The following is an 18,732-nucleotide window of genomic DNA, read 5'->3' as shown; positions in this document are numbered from 1 at the left end:
CGGGACCTCTTATATTCACCTCTGCAGATTAGGAGTGTCCCGCCTCCCATCCCTGACCTACTGTCATCGATGCTGTGGCCTGAGGTGGGGGTCAGGGGGTGGGGGACACTCATGAAGGAGTGGGGAGCAGAAGAGAGGGGGTGAGGGAAGATGGATGGAGGGAGTTGGAGCACAAAGACAGCAATAACTTGAATGCATTTAGTGTTGATTGTATTCTAGCTTGTTTTCCAAAGTGGTCTTCAATTGTTGTTTATCCACAGCCTTCCAAATCATTCAAACTAAATGCAGAGACATAATAAGGGATACCACATTGCACAGAGATGTGAATGAATCAATTGGATGAACGGTGTAATCGTGGCACCCAGAACCAAATCAGTTACTCGGTTTTAATGATAAGACTGTCACGAAAGATGATGAACTATGTCGCTAATACAATATTGACTTGGATGGTAATGAAGATTCTCCATATACTGGGAACCTTCCAGTCCTAGCCCAACTGAGCAGCCCTCCCACCACTTATGCAACATTCTCTCCATCCATCTGCTGGGCCTGGTTCTCTGGGATGCCCTGGCCCAGGGTGTCAACAAACCCTCAATCCCTGAACAGTATCTCAGATTGACCTATCTATTACTCGATGCACAAAATAGGCTAATCCTTTACGGCGAGTGTCTTCTTGGTGCACTACTCACCATTGCGTTCAGAGCTGAGATTACTCACTAGTACCTCACTCCAGACACCATTTCTGCTATCGGATGTAGCCCCCCCTGACCCACCAACCCCACTCAGAAAAACAATTACTCTGACTGTAGTTGTGGATTATAGTGTCTGGATTCTGTTTTTCTGATTAGTTAATTACATTGGGTAAACCCACCCGCGCGGCAGGGATTATTTCGCCTCAGTAGTTATTGACCAATCTGTGATCAATCTTGCTCATTATCTACAAGCATTACATTTTAAATTAGACAGATTGCATGTAGCACTCTGCATCAATACCATCTACTTGCATCAACACCGTAGCCTACAACGTGTATATTTACCTATGTTTGATGGTCTTTTGACCAGACAACTACTGCAGCATATTCTCACTTAATGGGATATAGTTTAGTTTATTAGGATCCCCATTAGCTATTGCACATGCAGCAGCTACTCTTCCTGGGGTCCACATGAAACATACAAATACATGACCAAGTACAGAACAGTAATAGACTAGAACAGTAGAAGATATGACATTAAATAAAAAATAAATAAAAAACAATAATATCAATATAGTGACATTGACAATGTTCCCAACATTAGTTTTTGGGTGTGTGGTAGGTAGGGGGCATAAGGGATGAGGGCTTGTTTCATGTGGTTTAGTTGGGATGAAGGGTGTGTGCATGTGTGTGAGGAGGCTGGGGTCGGGGGAGTAGACTGTGATGGGGGTCATTGCTGCCCTGAGGATGTGTCTGTCTGGTCTGGCTGTGCCTGATCACCTCTAAGGTCATAACTCACGAGGACACACAAGGTGCTTCAGTCTCTCTCTGTATGGAGTTAATGAAGGGTGAAGGATCACTCAGGATGGGAGAGACAGCAGAGGGCCATGATCATTGTAAACAATACTATTGTCAGGGATCAGTTCATATACTACATTCGGATCAGTAGCCTATGATATTAATTTTGGGACAATAATTATTCCTCCAGACTAGACACGAGGCATACCAACAGTTCTTCCCCTCAGATCGCTTCATATTGTCCAGAGCCCTTCTAATTCTGCTATCTTCACTGTTAGAACACCTTCTATGCTCCTCTAATGATATGGAGCACATGTCAGTGTGTGATTTTCGTAAGAGGCAAAAATGTGTGGGCCTATTGTTCAGACCTGCCTTATTGTTTCATGTCGCCCATAGCGCATTCCATGCATTCCTATTTTGAAGTGAATACCACTATTGGAAAATAGATACAATAGACTGGATTCATTTTACATCAGGCGGCTAAACAATATGTTACCTATACAAGGCATAGGCTAAGTCAGTGGTTCCCAACCAGGCGTACTAGGACCCCTGGGGGTTCTTGGCCAATCCACAGGGGGCACTTGAGAAGACTCATGGGACCATTGGCATACTGGTAAAATGCACGAGGGGGTACTTCAGAGTACACATCATGACTTGAGTGTAAATACATTGTAAACTCCCAGGCATCTCCTAAAACACCGCAAGTTACTAGAATCCTGTGTTGATGTCATTCATTGGAGCTGTAGTCAGTCAATCACTAGTTGCCAAGCAGTGTGGAGTGCCCCTGGTTTCCTAGGTGACAATGAACCTGATGTTACCAGCTATGTCCTACTAGGAATGCAGACAGCGCTAGCCTGGCAGCGAGGGTGCAGGGAGGGGACATGCTTTTGTTTGATCTGGGTTACTCTGGGGGGGATTAAAAAAGAGCTAGGTGCTTTAGGGTGATCGTGACTGGTTCTGACTTAATGGAAAAACGTAAATTACTGGCTACACTGTAGTTTAATGCCCAAGTGCCTATTTCACCAATGCTACATGTCACAATGCCCTTTTCCTGTGCATTCATTCTCACATGGAAACAAAACTTGTAGTGACACTACAGATAGTTCCTAGTGTGAGGTAAGCTTTCACCCATTGCAGTTGAAAACATTGAGGGAACCTCTGTCCCAGGTGTAGCAGGTATAGGATATAGAGGTGACAAAATGTGCTATTCAACAGATGAACAGTGTATTATTGAAAAAGGGCAACCTCCAGAGGGCAATTGAGTTAAAATGGTCAAAGAAAATGACAAAGGCTTCATTCAGTCACACAAGTACAATATTTATTTCACACATATGTTGTCCATCATCAACATACTTATAATTTAGATAATACATCAACCAATATGAAAATGTATTCAGTCCATATACCTCAAACATGTCAAAATGTTAATCCATCAATTATAATTGTGCGTATTGAATTTGAAGTCTCAGCTAACTATCAAATCACTATCAAACCAAAGTTTGTCACGTGCACCGAATGCACTTACAAACCCTAACCAACAGTGCAATTTATAAATATAAAATAGGTATGAGGTAAACAATAGATAAGTAAATAAATAAGAAAATTAAAACAGTAAAATGACAGTAGCGAGGCTACCGTTGAAGTCAGAAGATTACATTTTTCAACCACTCCACAAATGTCTTGTTAACAAACTATAGTTTTGGTAAATTGGTTAGGACATCTACTTTGTGTATGACACGAGTCATTTTTCAAACAATTGTTTACAGACGGATTATTTCACTTATAATTCACTGTATCACAATTCCAGTGGGTCAGAAGTTTACATACACTAAGTTGACTGTGCCTTTAAACAGCTTGGAAAATTCCAGAAAATGATGTCATGGCTTTAGAAGCTTCTGCTAGGCTAATTGACATCATTTGAGTCAATTGGAGGTGTACCTGTGGATGTATTTCAAGGCCTACCTTTAAACTCAGTGTCTCTTTGCTTGACATCATGGGAAAATCAAAAGAAATCAGCTAAGACCTCAGAAAAAAATGTGTAGACCTCCACAAGTCTGGTTCATCCTTGGTAGCAATTTCCAAACGCCTGAAGGTACCACGTTCATCTGTACAAACAATAGTACGCAAGTATAAACACCATGGGACCACGCAGCCGCCATACCGCTCAGGAAGGAGACACGTTCTGTCTCCTGGAGATGAACGTACTTTGGTGCGAAAAGTGCAAATCAAACCCAGAACAACAGCAAAGGACCTTGAGAAGAGGAAACAGGTACAAAGGTATCTATATTCACAGTAAAACGAGTCCCATATCGACATAACCTGAAAGGCCACTCAGCAAGGAAGAAGCCACTGCTCCAAAACTGCCATAAAAAAAGCCAGACTACAGTTTGCAACTGCACATGGGGACAAAGATCGTACTTTTTGGAGAAATGTCCTCTGGTATGATGAAAAAAAAAAGAACTGTTTGGCCATAATGACCATTGTTATGTTTGGAGAAAAAAGGGGGAGGCTTGCAAGCCAAAGAACACCATCCCAACCGTGAAGCACGGGGGTGGAAGCATCATTTGGGGAGGGGGGGGGGGGGGGGGGGTGCTTTGCTGCAGGAGGGACTGGTGCACTTCACAAAATAGATGGCATCATCAGGAGGAAAATTATGTGGATATATTGAAGCAACATCAAGACATTAGTCAGGAAGTTAAATCTTGGTCGCAAATGGGTCTTACAAATGGACAATGACCCCAAGCATACTTCCAAAGTTGTGGTAAAATGGCTTAAAGGACAACAAAGTCAAGGTATTGGAGTGGCCATCACAAAGCCCTGACCTCAACCCCATAGAAAATTTGTGGACAGAACTGAAAAAGCGAGCAAGGAGGCCTACAAACCTGACTCAGTTACACGAGCTCTATGAGGAGGAATGGGCCAAAATTCAACCAACTTATTGTGTCAAGCTTGTGGAAGGCTACCCGAAACATTTGTCCCAGGTTAAACAATTTAAAGGCAATGCTACCAAATACTAATTGAGTGTATGTAAACTTCTCACCCACTGGGAATGTGATGAAAGAAATAAAACATTCTTTCTACTATTATTCTGACATTTCACATTCTTAAAATAAAGTAGTGATCCTGACTGACCTAAGACAGGGAATTTTTACTAGGATTAAAATGTCAGGAATTGTGAAAAACTGAGTTTAAATGTATTTGGCTAAGGTGTATGTAAACTTCCGACTTCAACTGTACATAAAATGATAATACATGATTTATGCTACTCATGTAAAATACCTAATCTATAGTAAGTAAGAATATTTTATAATGACAAAAGCTAGTTAAGTGTCCTTGAACAAGTAAAATGACAGTTTGACAAACTCATACGATAAAATTCACACCAGTATTCAAATCTGAGGGAGTGATTTTAAAGTGCATACAGTATAAAAATGCCCTCAATGTCTCCATTCCCTCTCACTCACTGCCGCACAAAGCCATACTTAAAAACTTGACTTCTTCATCATCCTGATCTCCATCTTTAGGAACGCTTTTAGGTTCTCATCCGGGACGTTCTCCTCAATAGCAGCCAGGGCCTTTTCTATCCCCAACCCTCCATTACGGTAGTAGGCTAGGAGCTGTTCTGTGTGCTCGATCCATACACAGTTATGACAACCGCTCATACAGCAGTGGGTGGGAGTCGGTGGAGGGCCATTGGCCTTGGCAGGAGGGGAGTCAGAGGTACTGGTGCCAGAGCCAGACTCAGGGCTATTGACTGTTGTTGCTGTCTGTTGGCTACTGTCATTGGTTGATGTATTCAGAGTAGCTGAATCGGGTCCAATACCGTCAATGGTAGAGATACTACAAGGAGTGGCTGAATCAGGTCCAGTGACACTACAGATAGTTCCTAGTCTGAGGTAAGGTCTCACCCATGGCAGTTGAAAACATCGAGGGATTCTCTGTCCCAGGTGTAGTAGGTACAGGATACACAGCTGGTAGAAATACAAAGCATGTTAACTAATGTCATGGCCAGCAGATGACTCGCTTGCTTACACCTGCACTAGGGTTGGACAGACTTCCTGTGTAGATTAAGACACCACTAGCCTGCGCAATATGTCTTGGAAAATCTACCTCAATCCATGGATGAGAAATGTGTCGTACTCTGAAATGTCCCATTATCCCAACTGTTACACCAAGAAGATTGAATGACTGCTAGTTATTTTATTTACTTAATTTACACAGGAAGCCTACCCAACCCTAGTGCAGCTGTAAGCAAGCGGGTCGGATCTGCTGGCTACACGATCATGTTATTATGAAAACCGAGGTAAAGACAGTTTCAAGTTGGATATACAACGGATATTTGCCTGTAGTTTTCCTCACATCCACCAACATCAGTTAGGGACTGTCAACATAGTGACAAATCCAAATGTTCACATTTCAATAGCTCTTAAACCATTACTCCTAAAACTGTCAAAACTGGTTCTAGCTAACCTGACGGCATAGACACACATTGCAAACACTTTTTTTGTAGATTTACATCTCACACTATTTTAAATTATTTACATTTTTTAATTTTAATAGCTCATTGGTCATGTGACCTGACTTCAAAAAGGTTCAGAATGTACACTCAGTGGGCCCTTAGGTTTGTCCATTTCATACGTTTTTACATTAATTTTCAATGCTTTTAAATATTTCAAATTTCAATAGCTCCTTGGTCATATGACCTACTGATCTCAAACAAGATTCAGAATGTCCACTGACTACCCTTCTATATTACACACCCTTCAGTTTGTCAATTCTGTCTTTTCATTGCGGAGGGCAGTGTGCCCTGAAATGGGTTCGCCCAGAGAAAGGGGCCCAAGCCTTGGAAAGCGTTGTGGTTTCGGCGGCGTCCAGTGAGCTCTCCCTGGCCCTCGAAAACCCGGGGGAGAGGGTGTAAATCTCACGCTGGACCGTACCCATATCCGCAGCAGGTCTCCAAGCTGAACAGCCTCTGGCATGTTATAACAATGTAGGTAAGGAAAGTTGGCAAAAAAAGATCCATAACTTCAGGATAAGGATTGGCTCATTGTAGGTGGGGACGTCTCCTCTACGCTCACTAGACTTGAGGCTGAGACTAAACCCATTGGCCCCGCAGTGACAGGTCATTGCATGGATCTGGCTCATGCCCTACCAAGTGGGGAGAGGTATCCCCAGCTTGTCTGGGGAGGGAGGCCTACATCTGATGTGGGTAGTACCATCCACGCCCATTAATTTGCTGCGGAACCATAAAACGGACGGAAGAAGCCTAGGTTCCCACTGGGCACGGATCAATGAATGTTAACTTGATGAAATTCAAAGGAGTGTATCCACATGTCGCGGTCGCACTCAAATCACCCGTGGGGTGACTGTGACCCCCTCATGTCAAAGTAAGGAATATCAATTATGCGGGGGTACACGGCGGGACATAATTAAGAGTCTCAAGGTAGCCAAATACCTCGCCATCTAATTAGTGATGCGCATGAATGGATAAACGAGATTCCCACTGTACCTACCTACTGTCTAGCAAAACCATAGCCAAGGGAACGGGATTGACGTGATCAGCGGGGAAAGAAGACCCTGTTGAGCTTGACTCTAGTCTGGCACTGTGAAGAGACATGAGAGGTGTAGAATAAGTGGGAGGCCTTGGCCGCCGGTGAAATACCACTACCCTTACAGTTTTTTCACTTACCCGTTAAGGGAGGGAGGCGAGCCCCGGGCCCGACCCGCTGTGTGGACAGTGGCAAGTGGGGAGGTTGACTGGGGTGGTACACCTGTCAAAAGGTAACGCAGGTGTCCTAAAGCGAGTTTAGGGAGGACAGAATTCACCAAGCGTTGGATTGTTCACCCACCAATAGGGAACGTGAGCTGGGTTTGGACAGTCGTGAGACAGGTTAGTTTTACCCTACTGATGATGTGTTGTTGCAATAGTAATCCTGCTCAGTACGAGAGGAACCGTAGGTTCAGACATTTAGTGTATTTGCTTGGCTGAGGAGGAAACGGTGCGAAGCTACCATCTGTGGGATTATGACTGAACGCCTCTAAATCAGAATCCCCCCTAAACGTAACGATACCGTAGAGCCACGGATCTTGAGTTGGCCCGGGATAGCCTGCCTCTTTTGGCAGGTGAGTAAAGCAGTTTGTGACGGGGTTGGGGTGCGGCCGGATGAGTTCCTGCCAATCTCCTGATTCACCATCCTCCATATTTACTTACGGGTTACCAGGTGCACAGAGAAAGGCCAGGGGCCAGACAAAGAGTGTGAGAGAGCCCAGGCAGGCGGGTAGAATGCATAAGACATTGACATTGGGCTATGGATAGGTAGGGGGCTAGGTGGTGGTTGCCCAACAGTCCCGGGCACGTCCTCTGGTGGGACTGTGAGTCAGGTTGGGACTTTCTGTGTAAGTCAAAAGGTCATCAGGTGAACGTGGAGACCTCCCCCAAGGCGGGGGGCATTCAGAGTCTGAGCAGAGGCGACCGAACTCAGGGGCAGCACTGAGGTTGGGTTGGTGACTTAGTCTCTAAGCAGATAAAAGCGGACGGGTCACAAGGTGCACAGAGCTTGTTTCAGGTTACCAGGTGCACAAGGAGGCCTCCATCAAGGCGGGGGGCACCCCGAGTCCAAGCCGGAGCGGCCGGACTCAGGGGCTGGGGGCAGCACTCAGGCCATGGAGGTTGGAGTGGGGACTTAGTTTTTGAGCAGAAAAAGCTGGCGGGTCACCAGGAACACAGAGCCTGTTACGGGTTACCAGGTGCACATGGTTCTTGACAGTAGGACTATAGATGTTTTAGTAAATCCAGGGAGCAAGCTATACTCTAAGGCCAAGGGAGAGGGGTGTTGACCGGTAGGGAGAGTAGGTGTGGAGACCTGGAGGTCTGTAGTTCCAGGGAGAAAGCTACACACTCTCAGGCCCAGGGAGAGGGCAGGCAGGCGGGCAGGGAGTGCAGGCCTAGAGGTCAGGAGTCAGAGGTCACCAGGTCAATGGGGGCCTGCCTGGAGGTCAGGAAGGCCCCAGGGAGAAGGCTGAAGTGAATAGGTGTGTGAGTGACAGGGGGGCAGAGCAGGCAAATTAACGTAAAGTCATGTGAGATGAAAAGGGACAAACTAAAGGGTGTGCAATATAGAAGGGTAGTCAGTGGACAATCTGAACCTTGTTTGAGGTCAGTAGGTCACCCTTTGTTTCAGACTGTATAACTTCACCAATAACTGTTATCAGTAACCAGGTTTCGATCCAACCTTTTTATGCGAGTAAAGTAGCATATATATCCGATTTAAAAAAATTATGTAATCATGACAGGCCAGATGGAAACAGCAAACTTGTTGGTAAATTTTCCAAATGTCGACAAAACAAAATATTTACAACGCCGGAGCATGAGGTTTGTTAGGCTACAGTTTAAAGTTATGAACTTCACAGGGTGGTGAAAGTGCACGGTGATGAGTTTTTTGCTCCTTTCCAATAAATATCGAAAGTCTTATTCTGTTGATATTGTGATCGATGCCTGGCTGCTGTTTGACAAATAAAAAATAATCTCGCTCTTCTGTCCATGATAATCTCATCATGTAACGTTAGTAGGCTTCACCCGCACTGTATCTGCTAGCTGTTGGCTAGAGCGCACCTGCCAAATCCAGAGTGGGCACATTAGCTATATAGCGCAAAAAATGTGTCAAAAACGTCAGCGTTGAAAATGTGATGGAAACTCATTTAAATTATATTTGTTATTACGCACATGGGAATTTAACATCAAGTTATTTATGTGTACTACGTCAAACACGCACAGCCGATTATTGCAAAAAGTAATTTATTGGAAACATCTCCTGTAGGGGAAATGCGCTGATTATAGAATATTCCAATGAAAATCTGTCGCCAATTGGATGAAAACCTAGATGGTTTGATTAATTATGCAAAGATCTAGCTAGCTAGGTAGCTAACTAGCCCAATGTACTGTACAACATGTACTGTGTAAACTTTGGTGAACGAGAGCTAGTAGTTAGCTAGAGGAATCCCAATAGTTACGTATTGATTTACCCCATACAGACAAACAATACTTTGAATACAAGCTAACTAGAATAATTACTTTATTATCATACTGGCGAACAAGTATTTGTTTTTATTTACAAATAGAAGGCTGTAGCTGGCTAGTGGCGTTTAACAGCTGAAATGAGCTACTACCAACCTTTTGTGAAGACGACGATCCCATAATATTTACTCTTAAGCGAAACATATTATTTCCCGATATCTTATCTATATTACGGTACACTTAATTTCCTATGTAGAGTACAATCCACCAAGGTCTTTCTCAATGTTGTTCATTTACTTAGCTAGCTCGCATGCAAGCCGTGAAATTTCTCCATGTTGGAACGAATTAACTCTGACCCTGTCAGTGATTGTAAACAACGTTGCTGATTGGCTGAAAGAAACCATAGGGTGTTCATGACTGCATTGTCAGTTTATGTCCACAAGATGTCAGTGGATAATATCTATGGATTTGGCTGAAGTTGAAACGTGTCCCACCTTCCAACCTTTTTATGCAAGTGAAGTACATAACAAAATGTTATGACAGGCCTGATGGAAACAGCACATTTTTTGGTGAACTTTCCAAATGTTGTCGACAACTATTTAACTAACTCTTTAGCAGTCTTATAGCTTGGAGGTAGAAGCTGTTCAGGTTCCTATTGGTTCCAGACCTACAGTGTATGACTTGGGTGGCTGGAGTCTTTGACAATTTTTAGGGCCTTCCTCTGACACCGCCTGGTATAGAGGTCCTGGGTGGCATGGAGCTCGGCCCCAGTGATGTACTTGGCCATACACACTACCCTCTGTAGCGCCTTGCTGTCGAACACCAAACAGTTGCCATACCAAGCGGTGTTGAAGCCAGTCAAGATGCTCTCAATGGTGCAGCTGTAGAACTTTTTGATGTGGATACGGGCGTGCTCGGCTCTCCATTTCCTGTAGTCCACGATCAGCTACTTTGTCTTGCTAACGTTGAGGGAGAGGTTGTCCTGGCACCACACTGCCAGGTCTCCGAAGTCCTCCCTGTAGGCTGCCTCGTTGTCTGTAATCAGGCCTACCACCGTTGTGTCATCTGCAAACTTAATGATAGTGTTAGAGTCGTGCACGGGCACACAGTCGTGGGTGAACAGGGAGTACAGGAGGGGACTAAGCACGCACACCTGAGGGGCCCCGTGTTGAGGGTCAGCGTGGCAGATGTGTTGTTGCCTTCTCTCACCACCTAGGGGTGGCCCTTAAAGAAGTCCATTATCCAATTGCAGAGGGAGGTGTTTAGACCCATGGTCCTTAGCTTAGTGATGAGTTTGGAGGGCACAATGGTGTTGAACGCTGAGCTGTAGTCAATGAACAGCATTCTCACATAGGTGTTCCTTTTGTCCATTTGGGAAAAGGCAGTGTGGAGTGCAATAGATTGCATCACCCGTGGATCTCTTGCAATGGTATGCAAATTTGTCCATAATAACTCATCATGTAGACTAGACACGCACAATGCGAGCTGTTGGTTATAGCGCACATGCAAAGACCATAGTGAGTACATTTGCTATATAACACAATTTTCTTTGTGACAAAACCATCAGTGGAATTGAAAAAACATTCGAAACCCATTTTCTATTCCGTATATGGGAATGGTTATGTGCGCTTCGCCATCACGCACGGGCTTTTATCCACAACAAGTCAATTTGATGTCAACATATCTCTGCTGGGAAAATGTGCATATTGTTTTTATGCACATTTTTGAACATTGCATGTAAATCTGCCCAATTGGATGGAAACCTACCCAGCTAGCATTTAACGTTCTGAAAACCACATGTTTCTTAGAGCTTGGTGAGAGTGTGTTTGTTCTATGGTTATTTTGGATACAACCTTCCCACAACTTTCTATGAAGGGTGCAGGATAATTGCTTGGCTTTGTGAAATTCTCAGTACATTTATATTTAAGGAACTTGTCTCCCCCAAATTGTAATGAAATACCCAAAAAATCATTAACAGTAGCAATGCACCGACCGATATTACACTTTTGGCCGATACAGATATCTGATATTTTCCTTGCCCCCCAAAATATTATACAGATATTTTAAAATTTTTGCAGCCTTTTAAGCATTCTAGTACAGTTAAATAGTTAACACACACACACACTGATGCAGCGGTCTAAGGCACTGCATTTCAGTGCAAGAGGCATCACTACAGTCCCTGGTTTGAATCCAGGCTCTATCACATCCGGCCGTGATTGGGAGTCCCATAGGGCAGTGCACAATTGGCCCAGCTTCGTCCGGGATTGGCCAGGGTAGGCCGTCATTGTAAATAAGAATTTGTTTTTAGCTGACTTGCCTAGTTAAATAAAAGGTTACACACACACACACACACACACACACACACACACACACACACACACTGACCCAAAAAATGTTTTGTTGGCATTTACGTATGTCCCCATTACCAGTAAGACATAATCAAAAACGTTTTCTTTCACATACTTGCTGTGCTATTTCCTTGATCATTTCTTCAGTCGTTTCATTCTCAGACAGGATTTATACGGAACGCGTTTGCGTCTTTGCGTGTCAAAAAAAGATACGTGTCAAATAACACTATTTGACATACCAAATACGCTTGTTGACCAATCAGGATCTGAATATGACTGCACGTCACATAATAATTTAACGCGTTCATACATTTTTTACGTAGTTATTACACATTGATTACACTATCACTCGTATTTCATGTCACAACAATTCATCAATATGTATGCTATGAAGCTGGTAAAGTTGTCTCGCGCACCTACAGTGCTGGTCATAAAAAAAAAATGATTCCCCAAAAACATATCAAAACTACATGATCTGTTTCAGGAGCTATACTATATATATCTAGGTTTCATCATCTAAAATCATCTAATGTGAAGCTAGCCACAATAACGATTTGCCACAATTAGTGGACTTATCGGTTAGCCTTCAAAATAAAAGTATGGCATTCTTCTATTTGTATTCATTTGCATCACATTTGGATCACAGTCAATGACACTTTTATTTTGGAGGCAAACTGCAAATTCCACTATTGTGCCTAATCCTTATTGTGGCTAGCTTCAGAACATAACCCGGTCCGGTTGAGCCTCACTAGTCAGATGAAGCTAGCTGCTTATAACGTTAGCTTTGGGCAACAGGATTAAGTAGCTGGCTAGCTATTTATTTTCATTAACTGAAGTTCAGTTTCAATAGGCGAACAACAAGTGGCAACCAGCTAATACTTACAAGGATTCCTAAATCATTGCTAAGAATAATGAAAATGACTGCAGTTTCTACTGGTCATTGTTTTCAGGCTGGTTGTAATTGGTGCTAGCTAGGTACCAAGCTAAAGCTAGCTACCCCAGAAGTTGCGGTCGAACAATTTAATTTGATTTATTTCACCTTTATTTAACCAGGTAGGCCAGTTGAGAACAAGTTCTCATTTACACCTGCGACCTGGCCAAGATAAAGCAAAGCATTGCGACAAAAACAACAGTTACACATGGGATAAACACGTACAGTCAATAACACAATAAAACAATGTGTATATAATGAGTGCAAATGAAGTAAGGCAATAAATAGGCCAATAGTGGCGAAGTAATTACAATTTAGCAATGATGTTATGTGGCAATTTAGAAATTATTTTACGTGGCGTCATTAAATAGGTATGCACGGCAGCTTTGACATCGGTTTTTAACATCAGCATTAAACTAGACATTGGGCAGATACCGATGTTGGCATTTTTAGCTAATATCGTCCTATTCCGATATGTTCACAGATATATTGTGTATCCCTAATTAACAGAATGTTTCCGAAAAGTTCGAACATGGTTACATGTTTTCAATGTTGGTAATGTTCTAGGAAACTTTTCCAACTGGTTTGACATTGGGAATGTTCTCAAACACTTCAGAGAACTTTAACTGTGGGAATTTCAGTACTTCAGCATAACGTTTTCTACATGTTTCTTCATGGGTCGATTTAAAGTCATGTTCTCAAATTGTTCCGAGAACTTTAAGAAAACTTTCCTTAAAAAAACACAAGAAAACTTATTTCCTTTAAAATGGGGTCCGTTTGAATCAGCTTTGTATACATAAAAAAAACATGGCATGCTAGCTCCATCCCGGGGTGCAGTGGATTAATTCCATGGATAGAGAACCGAAGATAAAAAAATCCAAATACCTTCACAGATCTTCATTGTAAAGGGTTTAAACACTGTTTCCCATGCTTGTTCAATGAACCATAAACAATTAATGAACATGCACCTGTGGAACGGTCATTAAGACACTAATAGCTTACAGACGGTAGGCAATTAAGGTCACAGTTATGAAAACTTAGGACACTAAAGAGGCCTTTCTACTGACTCTGAAAAACACCAAAAGAAAGAAGACCAGAGTCCCTGCTCATCTGCGTGAACGTGCCTTATGCAAGGAGGCATGAGGACTGCAGATGTGTCCAGGGCAATAAATTGCAATGTCCAAACTGTGAGACGCCTAAGACAGGGAGACAGGACAGACAGCTGATCGACCTCGCAGTAGCAGACCACGTGTCACAACACCTGCCAAGGATTGGTACATCCAAACATCACACCTGCAGGACAGGTACAGGATGGCAACAACAACTGCCCTAGTTACACCAGGAACACACAATCCCTCCATCAGTGCTCAAACTGTCTGCAATAGGCTGAAAGAGGCTGGACTGAGGGCTTGTAGGTCTGTTGTAAGGCAGGTCCTCACCAGACATCACTGGCAACAACATCGCCTGTGGGCACAAACCCACCATCGCTGGACCAGACAGGACTGGCAAAAGTGCTCTTCACTGACGAGTCGTGGTTTTATCTCACCAGGGGTGATGGTCGGATTCGTATTTATCGCCGAAGGAAGGAACGTTATACTGAGGCCTGTACTCTGGAGCCGGATCGATTTGGAGGTGGAGGGTCCGTCATGCTCTGGGGCTGTGTATCACAGCATCATCGGACTGAGCTTGTTGTCATTGCAGGCAATCACAATGCTGTGCGTTACAGGGAAGACGTCCTCCTCCCTCATGTGGTACCCTTCCTGCAGGCTCATCCTGACATGACCCTCCACTATGACAATGCCACCAGCCATACTGCTCGTTCTGTGCGTGATTTCCTGCAAGACAGAAATGCTAGTGTTCTGCCAAGGCCAGTGAGGAACCCGGATCTCAATCCCATTGAGCAAGTCTGGGACCTGTTGGATCAGACAGTGAGGGCTAGGGCCATTCCCCCCAGAAATGTCTGGGAACTTGCAGGTGCCATGGTAGAAGAGTGAGGTAACATCTCACAACAAGAACTGGTGAATCTGGTGCAGTCCATGAGGAGATGCACTGCTGTTCTTAATGCAGCTGGTGGCCACACCAGATACTGACTGTTACTTTTGATTTTGACCCCCTTTTGTTCAGGGACACATAATTTAATTTCTGTTAGTCACATGTCTGTGGAACTTGTTCAGTTTGTCTTAGTTGTTGAATCTTGTTATGTTCATAGAATATTTACACGTTACGTTTTCTGAAAATAAATGCAGTTGACAGTGAGAGGACGTTTCTTTTTTTGCTGAGTTTAGGTTCGAATCTCACTGTTGTGTCACAATGAAAAAACATATTTTGCATGATTAATTCATAAGAAGATTAATGTCCATGTGTCTTATCGGTGCATGGAGTAAAACAAATGTTAACCCAAAATAAGCTACCAGTGTTATTTAAAGATTTAGTGAAAGTTTTAAGGAAGTTATTTAAAAACCTCCAACCTCCATCATTTCCACTCTCAGAACATTAATAAAACCTCCCTGGAAAACTTGAAAAGAACCAGAATAAAACATTCTCAAAACCTCCCTGCCACCTAAAAGTAAACGTTCCCAGATCAGGCTTAATGTTCACTTCTGTAACGGTCTTCGTCATCTGAAGAAGAGGAATCATCGGACCAAAGCGCAGCGTGGTTAGTGTTCATGCTTGTTTTATTAAAACTGAACACTATAACACAAATAAACAAGAGCATACCCGAAACAGTCCTGAAAGGTGCAAAACACTAAACAGAAATTAACTACCCACAAAAACCCTGTGGGAAAAAGCTACCTAAGTATGGTTCCCAATCAGAGACAACGATAGACAGCTGTCCCTGATTGAGAGCCATACCTGGCCAAAACAAATAAATACAAAAATATAGAAAAAGGAACATAGAATGCCCACCCAAATCACACCCTGACCAAACCAAAAGAGACATAAAAAGCTCTAAGGTCAGGGCGTGACAACTTCCGTTATCAGAATGTTTGAAAAACATTCCGTTTTACAGGTCAGGAAAGTATGGCTTTGTTCCCAGAACCAATGTGAAACCAAAACCTTACGTTTCCACAACTTCCAAGGAGCCAAATGTCCTAGCTGGGTAGCTACTGTCTCAATGATTTTGCCAAGAATGACTGAGAAAATGAATGTACAGCATGGAGGTACATTTATAAACAATGCATATTTCAACTGATATTTTCCTGGGGAGATTTGGAATACAGATGGTAGATTAATTTTGTCCTGCTGGCTTTACATCAATACATGTCTACTTTCAACAAAGAGAGACCCCTGCTTCATCACTACTATATCAAGCTAAGGTTGCATGAAGCGTGTGAGTATATCCCAATGGACTGTCCTGTTGCCAAGCACTACCTGCTTAGAGAGTTGTAGAGCCATGCATCTGCCCTGTCAGATTCTGTCATTAGTGCATGAGGAAGAGTCTACCATACTATACTGGAGCTCTATGGTTCAGCTTTGTAAAATTACTTTTTGTTTTAGTTATATATAATGCTCTATGTTTTTAGCAGCACACCAACTAGTCTCCTCTGTTCTACAGTATGCCAACAACGATTTTAACATATTGATGCTGGTCCTTTCCATGTTTCAGTTCCTTGGAACTACTCACACCTTGAAAAAACACATTTTCCTTTGACTGTATTACAATGGTTGGCAAACATACACAGTACAATTGTACCTTTCGTCCAGAGGTTTTTGTATTTTATTTGGATCCCCTTTAGCTGCTGCTGAAGCAGCAGTGACTCTTCCTGGGGTCCACAAGGTCTATTGACATTAGGCTACTAGCCTACCTCTGTGTGTGACTGTGAATCATGGAAGTCAATATTTACACTAACAGGAATCTCTGTCACTGTATAGCCAGTATAAAGACATGCGATAAGTTATGTTATTTCTCTACACAGGCTAAACTACTAAAGCGGAAGGGAGAGGTAGAGAGGTAAATAGGGACAGAGAGAGAGAGAGAGAAATAATGAGAAACAGAGAGAGAGAACACCATTGTATATGCAACCCATATTTATGTTTATTTATTTTGTTTGTACTTAATCATTTGCACATTGTTACAACACTGTATAGATACATAATATGACATTTGAAATGTCTTTATTATTTTAGAACTTCTGTAATGTTTGTGTAATGTTTACTGTACATTTTTGTTTATTTCACTTTAGTTGATCTATTTCACTTGCTTTGGCAATGTTAACATATGTTTCTCATGCCAATAAAGCCCTTGAATTGAATAGAGAGAGACAGAGAGAGCAGGACAAACCAACCTAACGCACCCCACCCCTACCTTACAGCCCCCCTGTCAGCTCACCCGACAACACTGCACACATCCACTGAGGACACACAAAAGCCAGAGATTGTGCTCCTCATTGACTCAATTGGCAAATACATTCAAGATGATAAACCTTTCCTCAAACACAAAGTGGCTAAACTCTGGTGCCCAAACACTAGTCATGCCCTGGAGCTGTTGTCAGAGGAAAGACTAGGGTCCCCCAGCCACATCATAATTCACACGGGCACAAATGACCTGAGAGCCAACAGGAAAGGGTGGCCAGAACAATCAAGGGAGTGATTGAAAAAGCATCTTCCACTTTCCCCTACATTTGGTTATCTCCACCCTGCTACGACAAAAATACTTTCACCCTGCCACCATACAGTGGGTGAATGCAAGCATTCCGCGAGACTGTGCCTCAAAACCTAATGTCTACCTGGCCCAGCACTCCACCCTGGACTTGGAACAGCCTTGATGACCAGGTCCACCTCTACAAGGCACTTAATCCCAACTTTTGCCAGGACCCTGAAGGACGTCACTCTCAAGCATAGCCCCAGCACCTCACACCTACCTTCAAACTCAATGCCTCTGCTTGACAAAAATGGGAAAGGGCAACAGAGCAACGGACACCCCGCCCAGACCAGCAAGACATCCTCCCAGAACTGCAAGATCCCCTCCCAAAGGACCTGCACCGAGAGAACCCATGCCAAGAGGACCAACACCCAGACCACAGCATCACCAGCCACACTCCAACCAGCTAAGACCACCTCAAGTAAACCCCTCTATAGCCCCCCCATATCAGACCTATGCCCCTTCTGCCCACCCCATGCCCCCCGTCCCTGCGGCAAGGACCTCAACATGACAGCAGGACATATTGTCGCGGCAGAATCAGAATTCTTTAGGTAACATTTATAATAATAAGATGTTTTATTCATTTTATAGCATGCTTATGTGGGAAAGTTACTTGGGCCCAGAGAAGCGAGAGGTCTGGTTAGTCTTACCTGTGAATGTGTCATGTGTAAACGTATATTTTAAACCACGCGAAGGGATGTTTGAGGGGGAACCAATTATCTCTAGGTTCCACAATGTCTGTGTGCCAGTCACTGTCTCTCTGGGATCTTGTCCAGGAGGGAGTGTATTTGATATACAGTATACCATTGGATGAGGTAATGTCTTGGTACTATTTTGTACCAAGAACGAGAGAAGAGCTTCGTTTAGGAGACCAAACTGAACAATAATTGATAGCTAAATATTGTCTGGCGATGGGATACTCCTCTCTCAAGTAAAATCTTTCTTTGTATAATGTTCTTAAGATCTGTTATTTGTCATGTCGACTAGGGGGGTGGATCTTTGCTATAAAGGATCTCAGTTGCCATTATGTTGACACTCTCAGAGAATTCATTTATAGACACTGAATTGATCTGAGAGTCACAGGGTTGTGATGGAGCTCATAATTAAAGATGGACTTTATGATAACTCTGTCTTGTGTGTGGTTTGCTCTCTTGTGATTTGGTAATACAGGAAATGTCCACTACAATATGCCCAGGCCGTGAGCAGAGCAACAGGCCCAACCTCCCACTATTACACCTGCCCAAGCCCCATCCTGTGATCTAAGAGGTATGTATCAGATGCTCAACACGCTCTGCTCCTGCGATCTA

The 18,732-nt window shown here is 43.3% G+C and overlaps 1 protein-coding gene across 1 annotated transcript; it reads right to left on the bottom strand.

The window, feature by feature from the left end:
- Positions 1-2,786: 2,786 nt before the first annotated feature.
- oxld1 (oxidoreductase-like domain containing 1) lies at positions 2,787-9,852 on the bottom strand. Its single transcript, XM_065012680.1, has 2 exons — positions 9,661-9,852; positions 2,787-5,461 (listed from the first exon to the last, which is right to left on the bottom strand). Exons 1-2 carry the CDS (start codon positions 9,706-9,708, stop codon positions 4,973-4,975), a joined length of 537 nt encoding a protein of 178 aa, XP_064868752.1. The 5' UTR covers positions 9,709-9,852; the 3' UTR covers positions 2,787-4,972.
- Between the last annotated feature and the right edge of the window lie 8,880 nt (positions 9,853-18,732).

Source organism: Oncorhynchus nerka, linkage group LG28 (genome assembly GCF_034236695.1).
Source record: "Oncorhynchus nerka isolate Pitt River linkage group LG28, Oner_Uvic_2.0, whole genome shotgun sequence".
NCBI classification, from domain to species: Eukaryota; Metazoa; Chordata; class Actinopteri; order Salmoniformes; family Salmonidae; genus Oncorhynchus; species Oncorhynchus nerka.
Note: the sequence above shows the minus strand (reverse complement) of the source record. Positions and strands in the feature narration are given on the sequence as shown.

Coding starts and splice junctions, on each gene's coding strand:
- oxld1 (XM_065012680.1), bottom strand. CDS start 9,708: ATGTTTCGCTTAAGAGTAAATATTATGGGATCGTCGTCTTCACAAAAG. Junction 5,462..9,660: donor GATCGTCGTCTTCACAAAAG/GTTGGTAGTAGC, acceptor TATTTCTACCAG/CTGTGTATCCTGTACCTACT.